General features: G+C 38.3%; 1 protein-coding gene across 1 annotated transcript in view; it reads right to left on the minus strand.

The window, feature by feature from the left end:
* Positions 1 to 20,781, minus strand: part of TNNI3K (TNNI3 interacting kinase) — a gene marked incomplete at its 3' end in the record, with an annotated part of 285,722 nt that overhangs the window by 171,377 nt on the left and 93,564 nt on the right. Inside the window, exons 9-13 of the mRNA XM_082863164.1 lie at positions 18,030 to 18,174; positions 17,840 to 17,944; positions 13,953 to 14,047; positions 13,207 to 13,356; positions 435 to 521 (exon numbers count right to left, since the gene is read on the minus strand). Of these exons, the coding sequence (XP_082719290.1) occupies positions 435 to 521; positions 13,207 to 13,356; positions 13,953 to 14,047; positions 17,840 to 17,944; positions 18,030 to 18,174 (582 nt within the window). The remainder of the gene's footprint in view (positions 1 to 434; positions 522 to 13,206; positions 13,357 to 13,952; positions 14,048 to 17,839; positions 17,945 to 18,029; positions 18,175 to 20,781) is intronic.

Below are 20,781 nucleotides of genomic sequence, written 5' to 3' on the forward strand. Positions count from 1 at the left end.
GATACTGAAACTGTACAGCAAGTGTTTATTTAGAGGGTACATAAAATGATTAGAAATAAAAATCCAAGGTCTAGCAGACTCCAGTGGATTTAATTTGTGTCTGCATATGAGTATTCTCTGTTCTGTCTTAATAGATTACTGAAATGGAAAATGACTGCTCTCAGCTTACCCAGGCCTTCCCAGTCATGCACCAGCCTCATAAACATCCAGTCCAGAGAATGTAAAACTTGGAGGAACTGCAGACTGGTGAGTCAGAAAGTAGCCTAAGTGGGGGCTTCTTTATTTTCAGCCTCACCCAGACGTAAATCTTCTTAAAATAAAGCTGATCTGACATGCCTTCATCCCTAACCCCAGAATGTTGGTGATAGAAACACAGGTTTACCTTTAGGCACAATATTGCACTAACAATGAAAATTTAATAAGAAAGGGGGTACCTCCTCCAGGCTGAGAATATTCATTACAGGGCAATTCATCCTGAGGTCTCTTATAATGTTTCAGGAGTGTGACAATTGCATCATGTCCTTTATGAAAAGACAAAGAAGGACAAAGGGTCTTAATTCTTGTTTGATTTATTCAGCTCACCACCTGATCGAAAAGTAACCAAGGTAGCTTGAAACAAGATTAATCTTAAGAGGTAATACATTGCAATAGGAATTTAGTGCTTTCATTCATTCATTCAAACTCTACTACCATTTTGTAATGCATAACAGTATCGAATCACTAAGTTGTACACCTGAAACTAATATAATATTGTAAGTCAAGTACACTTCAATTAACAAAAAACAAGACTGATATATGTGATGTGCTATTTTAGGCACTATGCTGGGTATGGGGGATGCAATGAACAAGGCAACTATGGTCCTACCCTCAGGAAGTTTAGTGTAATTGAACAAATAATAAAAATGATGAGAATTTCTAAATGAGTACATATCAAGTGCTATGGGAGTATATAATAAGAGCACGATTAAAAGGGCGAAAAGCACATTTGGTACCCAGGAAGGAGAGATGTATTTGCTGTGATTGAGCATCACATTTGGCTGGCAACTGCAGTATAACAGGGCATTAAGATAATCTGCATAGGTTTTTGTGGCAGGAGACAGCTGGCTGCCTACCAATATTTGTAGCTCCCATTCACAGAGTGATTTTGTCACTGGGAATGGCTGCCCACCCAGGGACAACAACTCCGTATCCCCCTTGCAGCCAGTTGTGGCCTTGCGACAAATTCCCATCAAGTAAATATGAGCGAAAGTGAAATCACTTCCAGGCCTGGACTGTAAGAAATAAGTGAGTCTTCTCTCCTCTCCCTATCTGCTGGCTGGATGCAGAGGGCTCTGAGGCCATACGGGAGGGGAGAAAGCCATCCACTGACCAGAAATACCCACCCTGGACTGTTACATGACTGAGAAATAAATTTCTATTACATAACACCACCAAAATTGGGGAGTTTGTTAATTGTACTAGGGACTTATAATTGTGAAAATGCTAAATAAAAAATAAAAATGCTAAATGCTCCTCTGAGTAGAAACAATTTTCAATAGAACTACACTTTGATACTATCTTATGCTTTAACTGCGAAAATAATCTACTGTAGCTAATTTATACAAGAAGAAAACAAAATCAACCTTAAAGACCCTGCCAAGAAACTTGTGAAATGCAACAGAACTCACTGTACAAAGGGCAAAATTTAGAAACTGAAAAAGTATAAGTGCTTATCCACCACGAAGGGTTCAGAGTTAACACTGGTTTGAATACACCTAGCTAATGTATAGAGTATATGCTGTGAGTTGTGCCTGCTTATTAAATCCTCCCTTCAGAAAAGAATTAAAATTAATAGAGCATGCAGGATCATAAGATGAAATGATTAAGATGTTTATCAGCACTAAAAGCTTTTTCAAATGTAACATTCCAAGTCCAGATTCCTCAAGAAAAAAAGCAAAAAAAGAATTGTGGCTATGATTGTTAAAACTTGTAGCAATACCTAAATCTACGGAGTTAACAGCTAGTGTCCATCTTCTTATCATCCATAGCTTTCTATTCATGACTGGCAGATCTATGATTTTCTCAAATCATAGACACAGGTTATGATGAAATAATGGGGAACCAGTCCCATCAATACTCCTTCTTTGGACTCTCATGTGCTCACAATCAGGGAAACCTCAAAACATGAAAGACATAAGCCAACAGGTAAATTTCTAAAGGAAGAGCCTACTAGTCAGAAGGAAAAGAGAATGAAAAGAGCCCCAAATGGGAGAAAGCATGACATGTTCAGAAAATGAAAGATGGCCAGTGTGGCTGGAGCATCGCAAGCAAGGATGAGTGGTACCAGGCTTGGCTGGAGAAGTCGGTGAGTGCACAACATGTGGGGTAGTGCCTCTCAAATGTTATCGTATGAGAATCACCTGGAGTGCACGTTAAACTACAGATTCCTGAGCCCTACTCTCAGATCCTGATTGAAAAGGCCTGTAGTGGGACCTGAGAGTTGCTGTTCTCACAAAGTCCCAGGTGATGCTGATCAGCAGTCCACACTTTGAAATTATTGATGTGGAGCTTTATAGCTTTATAGGTTAGGATAAGGAGTTTGTGTGTTAATGCAGATGAGATGGGGGACTACTAGAGGATTTTAATTAACTGAAGGACATGGTTTGTCTTTACTTTTCAAACATATCCTTGTTTACAGATTACAACTGATGATGCATCTTCATAAGGCTGTTGTAAAGACTAAGTGAGATTATATATGTAATATGCCTAACAGTTCTAACACATAAATATGCCTTTTGGATCTTTTCACTGCTTTCTTGCTTCACTATTTTGCCTCAAGAATTGTAAATGAACTTGGAAACTCATTTTCGGAACTTCAGATAAATTTTCTAAATACCAATATATTCAATTTTTGTTGCTGCCATTGTTAATTACCACAAATCTAGCGGCCTAAACAATTCAACTTTGTTATCTTATAGTCCTGGAGGTCAGAGTTCGACACGGTTCTCACTGGGCTAAAATCAAGGTGTTGGCAGGGCTGCATTCCTCCTAGAGGAACATCAGTTTCCTTGCCTTTTCCAGCTTCTAGAGGCCACCAACATTTCTTGGCTTGTGGCCCCCTTTCTGTATCTTCAAAGCCATCAACAGCTGGCCTGAGTCCTTCTCACATTGTATCACTCTGGCTTCTGTTTCTGCTTCCATATTTAAGGACCCCTGTCATTACACTGGGCCCACCTGGAAAATCCAGGATATTCTCTCTCTCAAAGTCAGCTAGTCATCAGCCTTAATTCCATCTGCAATCCTAATTCCCTTTGCTATTTGCCATGTAAGGCAGCATACTCACAGGTTCCAGGGAATAGGACCCGGGCATCTTTGGGGGCCATTGCTCTGCCTACCACCTTTAGTTGTGATGAAAATCAAATCTCAGTGTGCTTTGTTTGCCTGTTGGTGCAGCTTTTCCTTCTTCCCCATTGCTAATGGCCATTTGAGCCTAAGGATAAATTAGCACCACCACCACGAATTTCCTCTGGAATTAAAACACCCCTTCATCTGTCCCCTTGTTAGATTCTTAGGTTCTAAGGTTTTATCTGCTCCTATCCACACTGTCTGCTCCTACTTTAACAGGACCTGTGGTGCTTTTGGAGTTTTTATTTTACTTAATTTGATCTTTAAGTGTTTGGGACCAGGAAAAACAAATCAAAAGCAAGCTTTTTTTTTTTCTTATTTCTGTTTTTCCTAGGACAGGCTCCTTTGGGGAAAGAAAACAACCCAAACCACAAGCATTTACCCAAGTACAACAAAGCTTAATTCACAGATCCCACCTCCTCACCTGTCCCAGCCCCTCTGCTGGACTGACTGTGGCTGACAGCCGAGAGGGCCTCCTGCTTTCCCTAGTGAAGCAGAAAGCCACATCTTGAATCCTGAAGGCCTGTGTGAGTCAGTGATCACACCCTTGATGTTACCTTTCATCTCAACAGCTCTCTTGGCTCCACTTGCTCTGAGCAGTTTTAATTTCCTGCCAGCGCAGTGGTACAATTTGCTGGCATTTTCTTTAGGATGCTTTTCATCAAGAGCCTAATGAGTGCCTGAGTTCTGGCTGGTGATAAGCATGAGGCTGCCAGGGAAATGCCAAGAGGCCCCGTTGGCTCTGGAAGGCATCTCCGCCTGATTTCCCACCTCCTGCTAACTGTGGGCTGAAGCACACATGTATGGGAAATTCTCCTCTGCTCTCACTGCACTGACAAACTACAAGTGTATGCAAAGAAACCTGAAAACCACTAGGACCCAGCTCCCTGATACTTGGCTATGAGGGGTTAAGCAGAAAAATGCCTTGATGGAACTCACTAAATGGACTTGTAAGCCAAACTCCTGATAATGGATATACCCAGATAACCAAGGCACACTAATGGAACATGTCCAGAGATAATCGAAGTCCCACTAATTAAATAAAATGTTTTCCCATATCTAAGAATGTACTATCTACATCCAAGTATTTTACCCAAATAGGAGGTTGCTATGATATTAGCCTAATGCAGTTAGAATAATGATTTGTACTTTCAGAGTATTATTCATTAGTGCCCCCAAGGGTTTTGGCAAATGGGACTCTCCTGCTGGCTTGAAGTGCCTTTCATTTCCTGCTCCCTACTCTTCCAGTCTTGTCTATATTCCCAAAATGCCACGCTTCCCCTTTCATTTGTCTTTTTCTTATGTTCCTTTACTCCTTACATTTGGAGTGATTTTCCCCACCCCACCCCCCAAACTTTCTGAATAGCTCTTTATTTTAAAACCTAGGTTGTTCTTTAAGGCTACAAGTCCATCCAAAGGGCTGTTACATGGAGAATTTAGTATCTACATCACGGGCATATATACAACAGAGGATTCCTAATTATTCAAGAAGAAAAAGTACAAATTTTATTATTTCCCTATAAGGTTGTCTCTCAGTCTCCACCATTTCATCTTAGAAACAATGAATGCTGTTCATCGCTATGAGAAATTATTTTAAGAACATAGAAGAAAGCTTGCTACGAAAATCATTTTAAGAATTAGATCTGAAGATTAATGGTGAATGACACCAGTACTAAGACCTTTGTGATTCTGACACCCTGTGGGTCTGAGATTAAGTAGAAAACATGGAGATTTGATCTTAATTATGGAAGCCAAGAAATTCTTGTTGATCTTGTATGTACCATATGCCCAGGTCATCAAAAGAGCAGTCTGGGCTATTTTTTTTTTTTTTTTTTAATTGCAGTATGTGGGCCTCTCACTGTTGTGGTCTCTCCCCTTGTGGAGCACAGGCTCCGGACGCGCAGGCTCAGTGGCCATGGCTCATGGGCCCAGCCGCTCTGCAGCATGTGGGATCTTCCTGGACCGGGGCACGAACCTGTGTCCCCTGCATCGGCAGGCAGACTCTCAACCACTGCGCCACAAGGGAAGCCCTGGGCCATTCTTTACATGTGCCTCAAAAAATAAAACTCTCACAGCAATGATATTGAAGAGACTTTGCTCAATATTTTACTATCCCCCTTTCCCATCATGTTAAAAATGCACTTTCCAGAAACATTGAAAAGTGAGATCAGAGGATGGCCCCTGATGTTTGCACTTCTATGGCTCATTTTCCTCCTGACAGTACAGGTCCCATTCACTGACAATTAAATCAGAGGCAACAAATATTCCAGACTTGCTACATCTTCTCATGACTTAAATCTGAAAGATACTTTACTTTGATATCACAAGAAAGAGAACACACCCCCTGCTTCCTCCATGATTCTTATCCCTTAATCACCAGGCCCAGACAAGAATGTCACCAGTCCTCCTTCATCTTGAGATAAAATCCACAAGGATGAATGCTTTTGCCAAAAGGACATTATATACAAACCAAGCCATTTAACATTCCTCTTTCCTCTTTTTCTCCCTCCCCATTTTGCCTTTATTTTCCCTTCCCTTTCCTTCCACAAATATTTATTGAGTGCCCATGAGAGACAAGCTCAAACAACATCTTCCCGGGGAAGCCCTCTGTGACTTTTCCATTTTAGTGTCCTTGAACTTTTTACTTACCATCTTTGTACTTTTTACTTTACTTTTTACTTAGCAACTTTTTACTTACTTTTTATTTTATTCATAGCTCTTATTATTATCTGATAGTTTCCATTTGTTATCTTGCTCGTGACCTGTGTTTTCTGTTAGAAATGCAAACTTTTTAAGCGCAGGGGGATATTGTCTGTTTCACTCACTGTTTTACCTCGGTTCCTAGTATACTGTCTAGAACATATTAAGTTTATAACACTCTTTTTGAATGAACGAATGAATGGTACAAAGTACGAGAGTGTAATGTTGAAACAGAAATGCTCTTTACTGTTGTAATGAATGTTGTGTAGTAGAAAAGAAAAAATATATATAAATGTTCACTCAAAATTGTATTTAGCCAAGCTTTAGGAAGGAAAGGTAGAGGATGCTGTGAATGTGCATAACGATGCTATTTTACAATAGGCTGGAGGGGTCAGGGAAGAGTTCCTTGAGGAACTGTCTTTTAAGCTGAACTTGAAAGATAAGCATGAGTTGATTAAGCAAAAAAGGAAAATAAAAGAATTCTAGTCAGAGTAAAAAATTTTGCAGTTCCAATGAATAGAAAGAGGAGCTGTATTTAGAATATTCTTTAAAATCTTCTGCCTATTAATTTGAGTACTAGGATTGTTCAGTTAATAAAAAACCTATAATATTTCAAAAATCCCTACAGAGAAAACAGAATAGCGGTAATTAGTATTCTTGAAAAGATCAACTATATTATGACTGATCAGATGCCATTTAGTGAGACATGGAATAGAATGTTATGACTGAAATATCTGCTCATTCTCTATTTCACTTCAACAAATGTGTATTGAGCAGCTATTAGGAATCAGCCATTGAACTAAGTTTTTGGAAGATCAAGATTAACAGCCCAAATGTTTGTTCTCAAAAAGTTTAGGGGGAGAGTGTTTCAACATGAGATAGAAATGTGCGTATGGCACAATAAAACATCAAGAAAGGATGTGTGTATTAGGCTGGAATGTCAGGGGAGACTTTCTGGAAGAGAGGATCCATAAACTGAGTCTTGAAGGTTAAATACAATTAAGAAATTTAAGAAGTGAGGTCAGGTAGGCAGGGTGGGAGGGTGTAGAGAAAGAGAGGACTGCTTGAGAAAAGGCTTGGAAGCATGGAATAACATGATATGCATAGAGGAGCGAGTAGTTTTGCATAACTACCATGTAAACAGGTGCTGGCTTAACAGGGTTGTTGTGTAGATTTGATGGGATAATGTGATGTAGAATGTGCTTGGCATAGAGTGAAACCCTAGTGAATGGTAGGGATCTAGTGAATGTGATGACAATTGCAGCATGTGGGGTCACTCATGTGCCAGGAGGGACTGGATATGAGGTTTGAGAGGTAAGAAGGGCACAGGTATGCCATGATAATAAACTGAGACTTTTTTTTCCTAAGGTGATAGTGTGTCAGTGAAGGATTTTAAGCTGGGAATGATATGGTCCTATTTACAGCTTGGATACCTCTTTCAGACTACAGTTAGAAAATCAAAAGATGCCGAAGACAAAAAATAAGTAGTTATGAGACTATTAAAATGGATCAGGAGAAGGAGGATAAGGTTATGGATTAAAACAGTGACAACAACAAAAAAAGGATGGATTCAAAATGTAAGTATGAAGTAAAATAAAAAGACTTTTTGATTGAATGGATATGGGGGAATGGAGGTTGAGAGAGAAAAAGTAGTCAAGCATCAATCCAGATTTTTGACTCAGGTGCTAAGTGAACAGCAATGCCGTTAAATGACATAATGAATAAGGGATATGGTAGAAGAACCCGACTGATGAGGACAAAAAAGATATTAAGTTCAACTTTGGACTTGTTGAGTTTTAATTGCTCCTCAGGTATCCAAGTAAAGGGATCCAGCACGTCAGATGGTGTGATGTTTTGAAAACATGGCCACAGAATCTTTGATACTTCTCCATGACTGAGGAGGAAAACCCTGCTGTAGTAAAGAGACTTGCAAATTTGTACTAAAATTTTAAAATATTATGTTATATATTTGCATGCAACTATACATATTAGAACAATGATTTTAAATTGCTTAATATTTTGATTAGTGATTTTCAAAACCTCTTTGATCTTGCTGTAGTCCTTAAATTTTAAGTTTTAAATGAATGGTATTACTTAAGTCATAAACAAGAAATATATATACAACCAAATAACACAAGCTTTTATATATTCCGGGTTTGTCTAGTGGTGTTTGGCAGGGATAAAATGCTTCATTAGGAGGTTTAAAGAAAATGACCATTATCCTAATATGTCAATGTCATATTTCTTACTGGACACTAAAGCATGTTGTAAATGAGGAAAGACTGTAAGATTTGGAAGCTTTGGGGAGCATGATTGTATCTCTGCTATCCACTTAATAACAACAGATACCACTATTTTTATTGAGAATCTGTGATCCAGACATTTACATCTTATCGCTAACCCTCAGCAGAATTCTTAAAGTGGTTATTAATTTACTCATTTTAAATTTGAAGATTAAGGCTCAGTTAAATAACCTGCCCAAGGTCATTAAGTAATAAGTATGGGATTTGGACTTAGATCTATCTGATTCTGAGTGAGGTGGTAAGCAGTTGAACTGTGCAATGAGACAGACCTCTGTTTGGTATCAGCTCTCCACCTAAGAGCTGTGTGGTTCGAGCTAGTGTGACAACACCTCCAAGTCTCAAACATTTTATCTGTAATACAAAGGTAATACCAATTTAAAGGGTTATTTTGATAATTAAATTATATACATATTATGTATGCATATGTAATAAGTGATTAATTACTGTGAGTTCTCTTCTGCTGTTTGTGTTAATGTTTGTAGCTTCTTACACAGTTATTATGTCTCAAAATTTTTGTGTTATCCCCCATAAGAGTAAAAGTTCTTCCTATTCTAATGAGAGTTGGTATTATTTTATTTATTTATTTTTTAAAAGATAGAGTTAACTAAACATGTAGAAAGGTAAACAGTAGACACAAAATTGCACATAGATTTTAAAATGCCATCTAAATCTTTTGTTTATTCCTTCCTCTATCCCAACCCAATCCACCCTAGCACACTAAACTATGTTCATTAAACTAAGTAAACTCCAAAGAGGTAAGAATTCAATATAGAAGAAGTTTGGGAGTTTATAATCCATGGATGAAGAGTTATCAAAATATTTAAGGACGCCACCTCTTCTTCCTTCTACTCCTCCCTCACCCTTATCTCTTAGTTATTTTTTACTCGCTGAAAGCTGTAGAAACTCACAACTGTAAGACTTCTTACTTTTAGAGAATACACTATGGTACATTTACTATAAATAATTCGCACCACACTACACTTGTCAAAAGGAATGAACAAAGTGTATATCCTGGTACAGGAACCTTGATTTTTATTGTTTTGCTCACTTACTCACTAATTCTCCAACTGCAGCTCCCTGTCACTGTGAATTAGAGTAGTTCTGCTGTATACAAATATTGTATTCTGGGTAATTAGATATTGGGATAGGAGCCTCTGTAAATTACTTTAACTGGTGTCAGTACTGAAGCAAATAAGTTTTAGTTCTGTTTCTAGTTTGGGTTATTTTCTGACCCTAAACAGCCTGACATAAAGGAGTGCTTTTCTTTGTCAAAGGCAGCCTTTTCAAATCTAACTGCCAGACACACTATTGAGCTATGTGCGCAATTCTAATTGGCTGAGATCTTTTCAATTCAGCAGTTTCATCTTTAATGCAATGGATGTAAGATTATGTGTAGGTCTTTTCAATGGGTTTTCCCTACTGGTGATTAGGGCAGAGGATTTGAACATAAGCAGGCTGCTGGCTGTTTCTTCTGGCTAATTTAAATTGATTCATAGAAGTCCTTTGCACCCAAGGGAAAGAGCAGAACAAATCCAAGTGAGTGAGACAGCTATGGCTACTCTCAGATGGAACGGTAGAAAAGAAGAGGGAGGACAGACTGGGGAGAGGAAACATTCTAAGTATTATAAAATTGGAGCTCTGAGCAATCTGGCAGTGAAATATTGAAACTTAAACCAGTAGGCTTCTGGTTACTGGTTAGAACCAAGGTCACCAGGAAAATTATTTCTAAGATTGATTTTGATATCTTTAGGTTAAAAGGGCTAAGTAAATGGAAAATATTTTTCATACCTGATCCCACAGGGAGTCATAGTGAGTAAACTCTTTTCTAAAAATATTCCAAAAGATAGTAGATAATTCTTTTCAGAACTCCAAAGCACCTCTGAATGTGCTATAACAGAATAGCAGAGAGGGTCAGCTAAAACTTTTGTTTGGGACAGATGAAAAATTTGCCTTCTAACCATTCAGAGATGAGTGCTGTTGAGAAAGCCTCCTAGTTCTATCTTAAGAGGGTAGACTAAGATGAGCTATTCAAACTGGGCACGTTCAAAAGTATTCATTTTTAAATAGACAGACCCTGGTTATGAAGTCTCTTCTGAGTTTTCTAAGGACTGGATAGGGTACAGGGCAAGCCATGATGGGGCCACTTTTACATCATCTCTATTCCACAAAGAAAGAACTCCAAGTGAAGTTTTAGTGCTTTTTCAACTCCATCTCCAAGTTGCTCAAGAAAATCCTTGGTACGCCATATCAATTAATTTGGTGACTCCCGCTCTGAAGGAGAAAGCAAAGCCAAAGAAAACAGGGACAGTGCACTGCTGACAATATTTTAACAAGGCCATTTCAATCTTCCCTGAACACATGAAAACAATGCAACGTTTCTCTAGCAAGAGAAAATAGCAACAAATTTATTTTGTTGGTTTAACTTGCTCTGCCCTAGAACATATGCAAAACATCCATCTGTCTCCTGAGTAGTAACATTCAATTTGTTAAAATTCATAGTAATAATGAAATGCAACACTGATGCCTGGCACATTAGTTGAACAAATAAGGGTGACAAGTATGGCATATATTGTAGAGACCAGTGGGTAAGTCCTCTAAGCTAAAGGATTTTTATTGTTGTCATTTGGTAGGAAATCTTAGGAGCTTACACAATGATTCACTGTTTTATAAAGTGTGGAATTCCACAAAAAATAAAAGTAAAGCCAGTTTTCAACCATTACTCTCAATCAAGTAAAAACAAACAAAGCCAAACCCTGTGAAGAGATAAGCTGCAGCAGCTACTTCGGAGCTGTCTTCCGGAAGACTAATGACTTGTAAACAGTCTTTCTCTGAAACTCAAATTTATTGAGAGACACTGTCTGAGAATCATTGGAATAAATGCAACATAACTAGAACTTAGTAAGCCCTCTCGAGGCTTCAGAATATGTAAGATTTTCCAACTGATATGCAAATATATAATTACCTGGACTTTCTTTTACACAAAGTAGAAGGCAGTTATACCTAACAGAAATGTATATAGTTATTCATCAAAAGACACGTACATGACATGTACACGTAAAACAACAGTGTTCCTAATAGTCCCCAATTGAAAATTATCCAAATGCCCTGAAAAAGCAGAATGAATGAATTGTAATATAATTAAAAACATAATACCATACAAGAATGAACAGTCTAGAGCTACCTGCAACAATATGGATGAATCTCACAAACTGTTGGTCAAAAGAGGCCAGACATAAAGTTATATATAGCATAGCATTTCACTTATATTAAGTACAAAAAGAGGTAAAGCTAGTCTATGCCTCGAAAAGGCAGGGGTACCCTTTTTGGGGAGTGAGTGGAAGACAATGTAAGTAGGGCTTCTGGGTGCTGACCATGTTCAGTTTCTTCATCTGGACACTGAGTGAGTTCAGTTTGTGAAAATTCATTGAGCTATAATGTGCAAGTACGTGTGTGCACATGCGCGTGTGTGTTTATACAATACTCAAGTAAAAAGTAAAAAACATAACAGGCCTATATCTTAACTCATTCCTTGCTGTTCCATGTCTGTTCACTTGTCTATAGTAAAGTAACTTCTATATCATTTCCTCACTAGCAGTCTTCAGACCTATGTTTTTCTTTCTCCTTGTCTATACGCTTACAATAGCTCTCTATTTCTATCCATCAAACTTCATCTCTCTGTTCATTAATGGACCTCCACGTCCTATTTCAAGGTAGAAAACCTTTTAGATCCTCTTGGTAGCCTAAGAAATCTTCCAGTTTAGTAATTGCTCTTTTTAAGTACGGTTTTCTAAGATTCTAACATTTAAAAAGATAAGAATACTTATTTACATACTTTAAACATCCTAATAAGACAATGCAGGCATCAAAGTCTGATATATTTTACAGTATTTAGCTGTAACTCTGATTTCAGTACTGTTCCATGTCACCTGAAAATTTACACTCTGTTGGAGTTTATGCATTTATGTAGAGCTCTCTTAAGAGGTATAGTATATTGTAATAACAATGACAAAGATGCTATTTGACCTTCTAATTGTGTCTAGTTTCCTCTCCTTTAAAATGAAAAATTCACTATTAATAATCTTTATTTCTGGACTACTACTATTACCACTGTTATTATTACTGAAATGCCAATTATTAGGTATTTATTTTGTGCCAGCCACATTTATAAGCAATTTGCACATATTATCTAATTTAATATTTACAATCTTATGAAGTTGTTATTGTCCTCATTTTTCAGATGAAAAACTAAAGCTTAGCAAGAATAAATAACTTGCTCAAGATCAAGCAACATGGTTTGATTTAAAACCAGGTGTTCTGCCCAAGCTTTCACCTCTTTGAGCTCAAATAAGTTTATACTTAAGCACTAAACATCGGTTGCCTTACTTTTTCTAGTGCAGGCATTGATAGCAGGGTTAGATATGACAAATACTCCCTTTCTTTCTTTGCATTAATTTCATTTTTAATAATTTGAATCCACATCAAAATTCTCCTATATAAGAGGTAAAGACTAGTTCTGCATCTACTCTAAGAAAGTAGCTATCATTACCTATCACAATTTTGTTTCTCCAGTATCTAGAAATGTGATATCTCCTTCTCCCTTCAAAATGCCAATACCAAGAATGCCTTCAGCTCATCTGCAGCCCAGGAGTTGCTTTCCCTATTGTACTCTTTGATCCAAGTCTCCAACGATTCAAATACAATCTCCAGAGGAAATGGGAGTATACAAGTCATGCAAGCAAAAGAATTATTGATGCATTGGCATAATCTGTGCACAGAGTTCAATGTTATCACTATAGAGATGCAATGGTGAAAAGTATACCTTTTTCATAAGCCCACATTAAACATGTCTGCTCATCTTTTTCGCCACTAGACCTGCTTGGATCACAAGCTACCAGATTCATATCAGCTCCGTTATCCAGTAAGAACTGAACCAGGTGAATGTGACCATGGTAGCAAGCAGAGTGCAATCCTATGATAGAATAAGAATGAAAGTGTGAAAAGAGAAAAGGGGAAAACTGAAACCCAATTTTCAAAAGACAGTCACTACCACATAATAGAATTGTTGCCAGAGATATACAGCAAGGGTTGATTTCTTTGACAAAGAATTAATTCTGTCTTTGAGCAAACAAGACATAGTTTAGGAAAAGAAGTACCTAGTTGATCTATATAGACTACCTTTTGCTTAGCACAATTTCTAGTATTTCTCTATCCACTGTAATTACCAGAATAAATGTTAGCAACTTTGTACAAATCAAAGAACAAAGACCCCAAACAAGGGTTTTTTTTCAGCAGCAAGCCAAGGGCAAGGCAGTGGGATCAGTCTGTTCCTGGTGCAGATCATAATGGGTGCATTGACTGTAGATACTTTAGCACAATAATGAAACTGAGCAAAGTCAGTCTGCTTTTTACTATCACCATGCACCATCAATTTAAATGACGTCATTGATAAAATATTCCCCCTCATTGGGGTTGACCACTCCCACCCCCACCCCACCCCCGAGCCCACCACTTTTCTTGAGCATTCACATGCATCAGAAACTGGTGATGTTCTCACCACAGTCTTACCTGTGTGCCCATCCCTTCCTTGGTGGTTGATGCTTATGACATTCTGATCAAGAAGAAATTTAACCAGGTCAATGCTCTTGCCATAGGTACAAGCACTGCAAAAATATAACACAGGGAAAATAGAAGGCTGAATGTATGTACTCCAAATTAATATGTTGAAGCCCTAACTCCCATAACCTTATAATGTGACTATAATTTAAAGAGGTATAATTTACAGAGGTAATTAAGTGGAAATGGAATAATTAGGATGGGCCCTCTCCAAATATGGCTGGTGTCCTTATAAGAAGGGAATATTAGTATACAGATGACATGAACAGAGGGACAACCATGTAAAGACACAAAAAGAAGGTGGCCGTCTGCAATACAAAGAGAAAGGCCTCGGAAGAAACCAAACCTGACACCTTGATCTTGGACTTCCAGCCTCTAGAATTGTGAGAAAATAAATTTCTGGTGTTCAAGTCACCCAGTCTGTGGTATTTAGTTATGGTAGCCCTAAAAAATTAAAGCAGCCCTGATTCACCCAGGCTATTCTAGATGCAGATGTTTATACAAATGCCAAAAAGATGAGAGAAGGAGGGAAAGAGAGAGGAGAAGGAGGTGATAAGAGAAAAAAAGCACATAAAGCAATAAAATCCTAAGATTCTCAAATATGGGCCTTCAAGAAAGGAGCTGTGGGTTTCCCTGGTGGCGCAGTGGTTGAGAGTCCGCCTGCCAATGCAGGGGACATGGGTTCATTCCTCGGTCCTGGAAGATCCCACATGCCACGGAGTGGCTAGGCCCATGAGCTATGGCCGCTGAGCCTGCGCGTCCGCAGCCTGTGCTCTGGCAACGGGAGAGGCCACAACAGTGAGAGGCCCGCGTACCGCAAAAAAAAAAAAAAAAAAAAAAAAGAAAGGAGCTGTATAAAATTTCTAGCATTTTCTTATTAAATATTTCCTATGATATTAATTCTTTTCTAGGCATTCTGCAGGGCAACTGAATGGAATGGGGGAACACAGGAAGGTTCTGAGAGATTTAGGTGACAAGTTAGACTTGTGATTGCACCTGAAGTGGGAAGAGGAGCAGTCTTGTGAGATCTGATGCTAATTTCAGGTAGGCAGTGCCAAACTGAAATGAATTTTAGGACACCCATTCGTTGTCTGTAGAGAACTGGAGAATTGTTTGGTGCAGAAAAATCTCACACAAAACTGGTATCATGTGTTTCAGAAGTGAGGTATTGAATGTTGAGGTAGAGTACAGAAAAACAGTGTTTTTTCCTTCCAGATTTGTTCTATAAGTGGTAGTTCACTGGGTCTTACTCTTTCCTCTCCCTGGGATGACTTTACCTAAATCCTTTTTCTCTCATGGGATATTATTATTTTCTTTAAATAAATGCCATTATTTATCTAGTTGAACTATTGCTTCCTCTATGAAGTCTTCTCATGAACCAAAGGCTGAGTTCATTGCTATCTCCTCTGCTTCCTTGTAATTTCAGTTTTATGGCACTTATCATATTGTGTTATGGTAATGAATACACCTCTGTGTGTCTTGATACCTTATGATAGAGTTCCCTTAAGGAGGGAAGGGACTGTGTCATGTTAATGTTCCTACCAGCAACAACACAAGACAGGTCCTTAACAAGCCTTTCTTGAATAATTAAGTGAATAAAAAACAACCATCTCAGTGTAATAGATCATATCACCATTAGTTATTTGTATTATAAATAGGACCATTAACACTATACTTTTTTTTTTTTTTTTTTTTTTTTGCGGTTGGCGAACCTCTCACTGTTGTGGCCTCTCCTGTTGTGGAGCACAGGCTCCGGACGCGCAGGCTCAGCGGTCATGGCTCACAGGCCCAGTTGCTCCGCGGCATGTGGGATCTTCCCGGACCGGGGCACGAACCCATGTCCCCTGCATCGGCAGGCAGACTCTCAACCACTGCGCCACCAGGGAAGCCCAACACTATACTTTTAATGTTCCGTTGTCTGAATTACCTCATTATTTCTGTTCAAATCAACTATTTATAGGAAATGACAAATTCAGAACATATATATGTGTGTGTGTGTGTGTGTGTGTGTGTGTGTACGTGTGTATACAAATGTGTATACATACAGACATATGAAAACAATAACAGGAATGTACTAAGTACTGACCATGTGTAAAGCACTGTGATTTGTACATAGAAAAATTCATAACTGTAGTCAGTTCCTTATGTAAAAGGAGAATTTCTTTTATAAATATGTACTTAAAATGAATAGAATGAAAATATTAATATGTTATTCCTAGCAGCCACAGGTTTGCACAAAATAAAACAACTGGATACCTACTTTTAACTCACTTCACTAATCTTGTCATATAGACAATCTTCTGAAGGTGACAATAACCCTCTGATTATAGTCGGTTTCAATTTATGTGCACAAAGTAGCAAAATTATTTGAAAACTAGCCTGTGGTGTCAGCCTCCACAAGAATGACCTAATGGGTAGAGGACACTAGTAACCCGTACATATCAGTTCTGCCAACTGTCCCCTTCAGGGACAAATTCCACTGGTACACTTTGAAGGCATGATCTGAAGAGTTCTTGCATCTGTTCTGTTACAGAGTGTGTAGAAAACAGACCAAATATTTTGGTACTAGAACATGAAGATATATAAAAACACAGGATTTGGAATTAGTCAGGCATGTAATACATGTTTTTCTAGCCATAAGAATCTTTGGCAAGTTACTTAGTTTTCCTGAGCCTCAATTTTCTCATTGGTAAAAAAGGGATAGTAAATCCAACTTCATAAAATGGTTAGGAGGATGAAATGAGATAATGGATGCAAATCATCCAGCACATATTCACTGTTCCATAAATGGTAGTTTTCTTCACCTCCCTTTTGTCTGACCTCTTTGGGTGATAAGAAAAATCTGGAAATCCAAGTGAAATTTGACAAGTTGATGCCTGATGCAGAAGTGTAAGCTTAATTTTAGTTCAGTATTAAAAAAAAGTGTCCCATTTCTCTTATTCACTAGTACAGGACAAACACTACGTAAATAACATACTAGTCTCAAATGCATGTTTTAGAGGTTGCTAACTAGCCAAGAGATCTGTAATATGTAGGTAAATAATCTGATATTCAAGGTTTACTCAATTCAAATGACTATGTTTTTATTTTTATAAGCAAAACAGTAACCTGTTAAAAAATGAGGGTTTTAAATTTTATAAAACATCTGCTTTCCTTTAGGACATTTTAGGGAGTTATGCGCTTGAGTTCTTAGCAAACTTTTCCCTCCCTCTCTCTCTCTCTTTTTTTCTTTGTCACAGCTTTTCCAAACCCAGCTGCTCCTTCAGGGTGCTTTTCCAGAGCACGTTGCAAAGGACTGTAATCGATTCCTAGCAAGGAGCTAATGCCTTCTTAGGTACCTCAGTGGCCACCCTGACTAAGCTCTTACAGGCTGACAGATGGATGTCTTAGATAGGTAGATACATTTGCACATAAGGTTTAAGTGGTAAGGAAAAAATGTCACATTTGATGCTGATGAATTCTGGTAATGATATTCTTGTCGGAAGAGGATTATGGGCACTGCTCCTTTTGGCAGCTTTCTGCAGAGTGTAGTGGAATAGGAGCAATATGCTTACAGATGTTGATATGCCTGTTGCCTTGGCAACATCAGTCCCTGTCTTTGTGGCTGCTGCCAGGAAGGCAGCATCTGGCTCTGGCCCCATCTGTTGTACTGACTGCAGCATCTGCGTCTACCTTTTCTCTGTGCATCTAGCTTGGGCTCCTTGTCCTCTGGCCACCCTCTGGTCTTGCTCTCTGATTGCAACATCTGCCACTATTCATTCTTGCTTCATGTACATGACTTCCAGTGTTGTAGGGTGTTAGCTAAGTTTACAGGCTATTGCACTTAAATATTCTTTTACCTGTGAAAAGCCGTTTCACTGAAGATGTTTTCTTTAGTCAGACTTTCTATTCCTGATATTTGGATGATCTCCTTGGCAACTTCAAATTTGCCATTGTAGCATGCCCTAGAGTTAAGAAAATATTTTGAGAATAGTAAGAAGGTACACGTAGTATACCTGCAGTACCTATGGAAGTATACATAATACTCACAGGTGCAAAGGGGTGTCTCCATAGATATTAACAACATGTGGCTGAACTTCTAAATTGCTCTGGAGCAGGTACTTCACTATATCGTGGTGTCCAAAGCGAGAACAGAAGTGGAGTGGAACGTGATCCTCATTGTCCTGAGCATTCACTGTCATCAAAAGAAAGGGAAACATATGTTATCTGGAATCCTCTATTTCTCAACCTGCTCATGTGTAGTATCAGGGACTTTTCTAAGTGCCTGAGAGACTCCTGGAAATTGCCAATTAATGACAATAATAAAGGAAATTAAGTGCCACCAACTTAAAAAGTTAGAATTCTATCCTATAGCCTATTTCCACATTAAGCAGGTTTTCTTCTAGCTCCCATAAATCTATGGAATGCATCTAATCAAATCTACCTTGCATACCATATGACCCAGCAATCCCACTACTGGGCATATACCCTGAGAAAACCATAATTCAAGAAGAATCATGTACCACAATGTTCATTGCAGCTCTATTTACAATAGCCAGGACATGGAAGCAACCTAAGTGTCCATCGACCGTTGAATGGGTAAAGAAGATGTGACACATATATACAATGGAATATTACTCAGCCATAAAAAAACAAAATTGAGTTATTTGTAGTGAGGTGGATGGACCTAGAGTCTGTCATACAGAGTGAAGTAAGTCAGAAAGAGAAAAACAAATACTGTATGCTAACACATATATCTGAAGAAACTAGGGGCAGGACAGGAATAAAGATGCAGATGTACAGAATGGACTTGAGGACACAGAGAGGGGAAGGGTAAGCTGGGACGAAGTGAGAGAGTGTCATGGACATATATACACTACCAAATGTAAAATAGCTAGCTAGTGAGAAGCAGCCGCATAGCAGAGGGAGATCAGCTCGGTGCTTTGTGACCACCTAGAGGGGTGGGATAGGGAGGGTGCGAGGGAGACACAAGAGGGAGGAGATATGGGGATATATGTATATGTATAGCTGATTCACTTTATTATAAAGCAGAAACTAACACACCAGTGTAAAGCAATTACACTCCAATAAAGATGTTAAAAAAATTTACCTTGCACAATGGAAGAGTTCAGGAAACTAGTATCTAAAAGGTACTCATAGCCTTATTTCCACAATTATCTCCTTTCAAATTGATTCCCCTTTCACCCCCATAGAAGATGTTAAAATTTTCATACTCTGGACAGAGCACCATTTCCCAAAATTTTGGCTCAATATGTTAGCGTGGGGCCTAGTACTCTGTATGTTCGCAATACTGTGTAGGAGGTTCTGATGTCCCCTTAACTGAGAAATGTCATGTTGCGGTATACAAAGCATGGTATAATGAAAAGGCAGCAAGTTTTAGAGTGAGGAAGACCTTATTAATTGTATTATCTAAGATAGTTTTTTAACATTAACTGTTAAATTGATTACTCAGTAGTGGGCATTTGACCTTCTCTTTGTCCAATCCAGACTTATAACCTCTTCTGACATTTGGGAAATTCCCTAGACTGAAAGTACTGACTAGAGGCCAAGATCACCTTTTATCATAGAAGCTGAAAATATGCTTTCCAAGCCTCCTTTGCAGTTAGGGGCACAGAATTAGTAGAGGGTGACCATTTGTCCTGGTTTAGGCTTGTTATCCTAGAATAATTTTTAATAGTGACCCTTTCACTCTCAACCACGTCCTGGTTGGACTCTTATCTACAGGCTCTTCCAATCAACATGTTATTTCAGACTCTGACATCAGAGCTGATGACACACAAAAGGAGAGTCTATTCTATCTTGGCAAAGTAGCAGTGGTAGAATAGCTCCATCTAATTTCCAGTGGTACTGTTGCCCAGCCACAGACTGGGTGCCCCGCATTGTTGGTGCCAGAAACACAAGTGTTGGTGTGTGTGCCTAGCTGGGGTGGCAGTGTGCCTTCAAAGGATTAGTTTTGGGGTGTGATTCTGGACACCATTTCTCACTGTGAAAATTCCAAACCTGGCTTTCTACTCTGTCCTGGGGAAGATTCTGTGTGCTAATTGATATCCTTTAATATTTCCCCTCATGCTTAAATTAGCAAGTATTAGTTTCCAACACTTGCAGATAAGAACACCTGACTGACACATAGTCATTCCTCAACAAGAATTAAATAATCAATATGCACCAAGCACTGTGCTAGGTGTTGGAGATATTGATTTCTTATAAGTAACAGTGGATATAATAACACTATTGGTGCAGCAGGGATGCTGAAAGGATTAAAGGAGATCATTTCTAGAAAGTGTCTAGCATGATGCTTATCACAAATTAGATACTTAATAAAAATCTTCACTCTCCCTTTTTACTAATTTCCCTCTTAGAATTTTGCTAAGTGGTGCTAAGGCAAATAAGCTATAAATGCATAGAGTCTATACCCTCAAATAAGTTACAATCTAGTTGAATAGTCAATAATTACAGGCCTGAAGTAATAACAAATCAACACCAAGCTGCTAAATTCTAGATCTGCTTTAGCACAATTTTTAAAACCAAAAATAACCAGATCGACTGCTCTACAATCACTTGTTTTATTATTTTACTACTTTGTCCATCTGTACAGGGTGCTTTATTCAAAATAGAAAATAATAGCCCTTAACAAATCCCATTCATTCTCATTCTTATATATCTATAAAAGAAATTATCCATAGAGCCAAAAGAATTGATCAAATTACTTTTTTAATGATGAAGGGTTGGAAGGAAAAGAAAGGCAAGATAAGAGTTAATTTTAAAAAGTTCAAATATAATC

The sequence above is a fragment of the Leucopleurus acutus genome (genome assembly GCF_964270905.1).
Source record: "Leucopleurus acutus genome assembly, chromosome: 2".
In the NCBI taxonomy this organism is placed as follows: Eukaryota; Metazoa; Chordata; class Mammalia; order Artiodactyla; family Delphinidae; genus Leucopleurus; species Leucopleurus acutus.